Source organism: Dermacentor variabilis, chromosome 9 (genome assembly GCF_050947875.1).
Source record: "Dermacentor variabilis isolate Ectoservices chromosome 9, ASM5094787v1, whole genome shotgun sequence".
Classification (NCBI taxonomy): domain Eukaryota; kingdom Metazoa; phylum Arthropoda; class Arachnida; order Ixodida; family Ixodidae; genus Dermacentor; species Dermacentor variabilis.
In genome coordinates this window covers 126,593,025-126,599,526 of record NC_134576.1, presented here as the reverse complement: position 1 = coordinate 126,599,526, position 6,502 = coordinate 126,593,025, and the positions used below count along the sequence as shown (strand labels likewise).

Sequence of the window (6,502 nt, the reverse complement as noted above, 5' to 3'; positions counted from 1 at the left end):
TTGCAGCAACTTTACTTTTTTTTTCTCTTTTATTTCACGTCGCAGCATACGACGGGCACTTCTAGGCCCATATTCGCAAAAAAAAGTAATAAGAAACTGCTTCAACCGGGCCAAGTCTCGGTTAACCTGCCAGCCCTTCAGTTATCCTTCGCTCGATCACTGTTTCTTTATGCTAGAACTGTTCATAAGTGCAAGTTCCAACCAAACGTGATGTTAGCCGCATCATTAGCTGAGGTGACAGGTCAACGGCAAACACGGCTTACAAACGAAAAGCTTACCGAATGAATACTTTCAAACGTGCTGATAACCTACATGCATCAGAATATCCTTCCTCTGCGTCAAATTTGAGTGCGACCATGTACTCGGCTTCCTTTGACGCAACTTTCTGCACATTTCATTCTGACCCAAATTATCTAATGAAGCGAGAATTTTATATTAGGTGCGCCTGAATAACAAAGACACGTTACAGCGCGTACGTTTTCTGTCGTCCTTTTTGTCTCTGCATCGCTTTTCATTTTTCATTACGCGCTGACACATGCACTGTCTAAGTTCCAACTAGCCCCCTTAAATGGCAAACAATAAAAGACGGAGACAATATAGGAAATTTTCTCATTGAGCTTTCTGGCAATGAAATTGAAGTTTTTTTCTCGTGAGCTGACAACAGCGTAAGCTGTAAGCTGCATCTGGTTCTTCACATATATTCATTAACCACAACGGTGGGAAAAATGGCCACAGATTATTTGAAGACAATATTTTTTTGTGTGCCATCAAAGTGAGGCTATATGCATTAGGCAGCGGGATTGGTGCGAACCTTAACTGTGCGAAAAACTGTGCTGTCTCTCGTCGTCCCTATACCCCCTTTCCCCAGTGCAGGATAGCAAACCGGAGGTGCGTCTGGTTAACTTCCCTGCCTTTCCTGTCTTCTATTTCTCTCTCTCTCTCTCTCTCTCTCTCAAAGCTAAAGCACAGATGCCTAACTTCGTCGTGAATGCGATTCACGAGCATCTGTGAAATGTGAGGGGGAGCCCCGTTTGTCTGAGGCACAAAGTCGACAAATTACTTAACTAGCATCGCTAACACCTTTCAGAGAATCGCTTGTCTTTATTGTTTTTTTTTTGGGCGTCGAATGCAGGTCATCGAATTCTTCTTGCAAAACGTAATGACTCTATACAGGACTCACTGGAACAGAAAGAGAGGAGATATGGAATGCGATTGGCCTACACGTGACGAGAGACCCACCGACAAATTACTTAACTAGCATCGCTAACACCTTTCAGAGAATCACCTGTCTTTATTGTTTTCTTTTTGGACGTCGAATGCAGGTCGTCGAATGCTTCCTGCAAAACGTAATGACTCTATACAGGACTCACTGGAACAGAAAGAGAGGAGATATGGAATGCGATTGCGGTCACGTGACGAGATACCCACCTGAACTGCAGGTCCTGCGGACGACGTCGTCCATGCTGATGGACGTCCGCCGGGACTCGAGGCGGAGTGAAGGTGGGCGGTGTGGGTATCCTGTAGGCTGCTCCATGTTGTAGGGCGTCTGCACGGGCAGCCTGTGGGCGGGGCGCGCGGCACGGTTCTGTCACGTGGGTCACGCTCGGCAGGGTGCCCTTTTCAAGGTGCGCTGAACGCGCATCTGCTCATTGTGTTGCATTGGCCAGCTACAGCGGCGCGTAACTTTTAAGCGGTGGTGAAGAAAGGCGGGGGGTGCGGTTCTGTCACGTGGGTCACTCTCGGCAGGGTGCCCTTTTCAAGGTGCGCTGAACGCGCATCTGCTCATTGTGTTGCATAGGCCAGCTACAGCGGCGCGTAACTTTTAAGCGGTGGTGAAGAAAGGCGGGGGGTGCGGTTCTGTCACGTGGGTCACTCTCGGCAGGGTGCCCTTTTCAAGGTGCGCTGAGCGCGCATCTGCTCATCGTGTTGCATAGGCCAGCTACAGCGGCGCGTAACTTTTCAGCGGTATTGAAGAAAGGGGGGGGGGAGGGGGTTGTTTCTCGACCGTAGAGCTTCTTACACTACTGCCTAGACGGTCAACTGGCGCCGCTCCACTGCTGCTGTCATTCAGTGTTGACATTTGAGCTTGTTGATGCGTCGTCATGAAGGTTTTTTGGCATAGCGAAACCAGTACGAGATCACGCAGGATAAACAAGACACACAAACACACACAGCATTGTATGTGTGTCTTGTTCTTCCTCTGGGTCAATGTACTAGTTAGGCCACACCGAAAAGAATTCATGAGGCGCTGTTGTGTTTGTGGGAATACAGGGATGTGGTGCGTTGTAGATTTGACATTGTTCTCGGAGAACGAGGATCGCTCGCAGGCGCACCTGGCTAGAGCGCCGTTCAGTTTGTCACAAGGGTTCATTCTCTGCAGAAACCGCTCGTGAAGAGGTGCTTTATTCAATATTGAACAAAACGTTGTTGCTTTTATTCAATCATGAGCACTTGTGCTTCGACGGAAAATTATATGAAACGTTAAATGTACAGGCAGGCCGCTATAGCTGAAGGACAGGCGAAAAGGGCTGTGCTCCCAGTGCGGCAGTTTAAGACGTTTTATTTCTCACTTGCTCGTGCTGTTTATCTTGTGAGTAAAGTCAACGCCGTAAAGTCAACGGCGTGTTTTACAAGTATGCACAAGTATAGCTGACGCATACTCACGGCGGCGTAGTCGAGTAAAATTTGATATCAACAGTAATAGCTTGCGGGAATAGTAAATACGATACTTGTTTTACGTGCAGAATGTTTGTTGCCTGTAGATTTGCAGTTATTGTCAGCTCCTGACTGTTAAACCATACTTGCGAAAATAATTGTGCTACATATGCAACATCATTATGGCAATATCAAAAAGCGAATGGAAATCTTCAGAATTAGATAAAATTATGGGCCTAATTCTCAAATTTCGCAATTTTAAACATCGAATGGTGATACACATCAAAATCTTTTTTGAATACTTTTCTAATATTTATGTAGTTAAGCGGAAGCATACACCTGAAAATGCGTAGTGGATTAAGCACCACTGTCGTCGCTATGCGTGCTTATGAAAAATACTCTAAATGTTTTTTTTTCTTACGTTCACCATTTGTATTTGAAACGCAGGAGCGTACAGACTCTGAAAGAAAAGCGCTTTCACTTAGGAAGCAATCAGAGTTCTTAAGAACTCCAGCCGGAAGCAAGCGCACTATTGGCTAAGCAAATATGCACCAAGATGCAAACATAGTGCGCATATCTATTGCGGCCACAGAAGCACGTGCAAATCTATGAAATCAGCCCATAGCGTGGGAGCTTTGCGGATGCTTTCGTCTCTTCGCCAAGATGGCGACAAAATGCAAGCGGGTCTAACATGGCCATGCTAAAAAGCAACCAGCTGCGAAAACAACTTTGAGCTCAGTCATTTGAGCAGAGAAGACCCTGGAAACGTAGCTGCGGGTATTCTTCTTTTTTTCAATGGAAGCTCAATCCGGAATAAGAAATCGTCTTAAGGTGTATTCTCTCCGTTCCTCGCCAACACCGTAACCCGCAGTGCACGGCTTCAATTACCCCGACGCAAAGTGAACGTTGTCACTGCTAACCAGGCACCAGAACGTGAAGCCTGTCAAGTGCAATGTAATGACAATGCAGGTGATCGTGTGACTTGATTTTTTTAGGCGCTTGTGAGGAATCGGAGGGGGCCTACGTGCACTGCATTACCGGAAGTGTGCAATGTCGTGCCGTGCTGTGGGTCTAGATGCGGAGGACTCTATCTACGGTGTGTCTTGGCTATGGTGCCGCGTTCATGCCTCGGCTCCGCACCCCAGCTCGACAAGATCCGAAATCCTCAAGAAGTACATATCCTGTACAGGACCGCTCATATAAGCAAGCAAGTTGCACCAACTGCCAGCAATTAAACACGAATAGCGAAAATCTAGGCTAATATTGTCCATGTTATGTATCGGAACTTCCAGAGGGGCAAATGATTAGCTTCCATTCTTACGCGGTCAATGCTGACAATTTCAATTTTTTTTTTCTCCTGATGTCGATCAGCATCGGTTACCTGCGTTCTTTAGGGACGTGTCCTGATTCGATTTCATTTGAGAGCATAGCGGCCACCTGTTTCGTGGCTAACGTATACGTCGATGTCTTTTGCAACGGCTGACTTTTCATTTGTGGAGAACGACAAAAGCGCGACCTAAATCTTGTTTTCTTACGACGCACCAGACACTGACGACTGCATTCTGACCAAAGCTGCAGTTGGAAGCACAAATTAAAAAAAAAGCGGCTGTCATTCGTCGAGTACTTGCCAGTCGCTTTGTCCGCAGTAAAGTGCAAAGGGTGTCATGCAAACGTGATAGGCGTCACTTGGAATCTGTGACGCAACCTTTCGATGCTGCTTTAACTTCTCACGAACGAGGAGAAAGTTAACACGGCGTGCGAGTTTCGATACCGATTGCGAGAGCAGTGTGTTTCGGTCTTCCGTTTCATAAACAGGAAGGATTTTCTTTTGTCGCAGCACATATCGCACAAAGGTTCTGTCGATAAACGGACACGGGGTTGGAAGCGAAAAGTCAGTGCTAGACAAAAAAAAAAGAAAGAAAGAAAGATTCATTATGTTCACAATTATGAACAGAACTGTCTCAATAAAACTAAATTTGTGAAACCTCGATATCACGAATGGGTGTACCGTTTTGCTAATGCTAAATGGAAAGTGGCTATCGAGGTACAATCTCCCTGCTTCGCTCACCCTCTTTCTAGTCTTCCATGACCTAGTCAATGTGATGGCAGTGCAGTGTACGTGACTGTCATGGATGACCGGAATGACTTAAGAATCACAATTACATCAAAATTACATCAAGCCTACTACCACGACAACGATTCTGAAAATCAAAGCTCGTCACGCTTTCGCTCTTGAGAATCACACTTCGTGCTTTCACATTTTCCCTTGCCGCACTCCTACCCTTAACAAATGAGAAAAGCTCGACAATACAAGAAAAAAAGAAAACGCATTCAACAAGCAATATTAGCTAGAAATGAGGATGTGTATACATGTGCGAATATACTTGAATATGTGTACTATATATGTGTATATATATGCACGCTTGAACTTGAACCTTACTTGAACGAGCGTAAATTGGAATCTCGTACCCACCCCTTATGTAATACCCCTGAAATCGGGGGTCACTAAGGAAAATAAACTGAACTGAACTGAATGAGGGATAATGAGAGATACAACCAAACACTGTGATAAGCTTGTTATCGCAAGTAAAAAGAAAAAAAAACACGCAAACGCGCACACCACTCTCGCAATCGAGGGCAAAACTGGCATCACGTGCTAGTACGCCGATGCAAGGCCCCGTCTTAGGCCACGCCAGTGCGGATCGATGCAAGAGAGAAGCGTTCTACTGCAAACGTCCGGCAGCCCAAGTAGCCGCGTATGGGAAAAAGCGCGTTCGTGGGGAGGAGCGCGTTCAGGCTACAAGAGCGAGCGTAAGGGGTTCGGGCTGGGCATGGCAAAGCCATCTACTGGACTCTGCTGGCGCCCGCGCAGCTTATCAGTACACACCTATCCGGCGGACTCACGACCCGGTGCTGTTGCGCCTCGTCCGGCGTCGTTGCGCTGTTGTTTGGGAAAAAACAACGGCGTTGGAGCACTCCCTCACCGCTCTCTCTCTACCTTCTCATTGCAGCTGTTACCAAGTTCGAGAGCGAGTGACTCATTCAAGAACAACAGTTGCTAACAAAGCGTATAAGATCACTAATCTTACAGTGAGGTGCACTGAAATAGTTCGTGGACCTTTTTCCAGATCGCTGTGACTTCCTTGGGCTTGTAGCGCAGCTCAGAAAGAGCAAAAACGAGGGTGGAAAGGGGTAATGATAGGGAACGGAGAACAGAGTGACCCACCCTCCTTTTTGCCCTTTCTGAGCTGCGCTACAAGCCTAAAGAAGTCATGACATACCAACTCGCCCAAACTGCCACGATTTTCACATCGCTGTGAGTTCGCTACCCAGCAAAGTTCCACAGATCCCCAAAACTCGGGTCTACATAGTCACTTTTGCATTTCTCCTGTCTTTATTACGCCTCGATTCTCCCCGTATTGTGGTATAACATTAGGAGAGGGGTACAACACACAGCGATAGTTTCTTCAAGTGATCAGGACTAGTGTGGCGCACAGCGTCGGTGGGCAGGTGTTTTCAGTCGTTCACTCATAACAACGAAAAGGTGAATGCTATCATACCTCGGAGAGCCCCTAAGCTTTCAAGTCGGAGTTATTTCTATGTCTTGTGGATAATTTGTACCATTGTAGTGGGAGCCTGCTGAGGGAAACCAGAGCCTCAACCTCATCTCAAATTTAATTTAAATTTTGGGGTTTTACGGGCCAAAACCACGTTGTGATTATGAGGCACGCCGTAATAGGGGACCCCGGAGTAATCTCGATCATACGAGGTTGCTTACTGTGCCTCCAATTCACGGTACAAGGGTGTTCTCGCATTTCACCCCCATCGAAATACGGCCGCCGCGGTC

The 6,502-nt window shown here is 46.7% G+C and overlaps 1 protein-coding gene across 2 annotated transcripts in view; it reads right to left on the bottom strand.

The window, feature by feature from the left end:
- Nucleotides 1-6,502, bottom strand: part of bma (SCY1-like protein bma) — a 141,315-nt gene that overhangs the window by 12,885 nt on the left and 121,928 nt on the right. For both annotated transcript variants that reach the window (XM_075669279.1, XM_075669280.1), the window contains exons 15-16: nucleotides 5,543-5,596; nucleotides 1,429-1,559 (exon numbers count right to left, since the gene is read on the bottom strand). In XM_075669279.1, coding sequence (XP_075525394.1) covers nucleotides 1,429-1,559; nucleotides 5,543-5,596 — 185 coding nt within the window. The remainder of the gene's footprint in view (nucleotides 1-1,428; nucleotides 1,560-5,542; nucleotides 5,597-6,502) is intronic.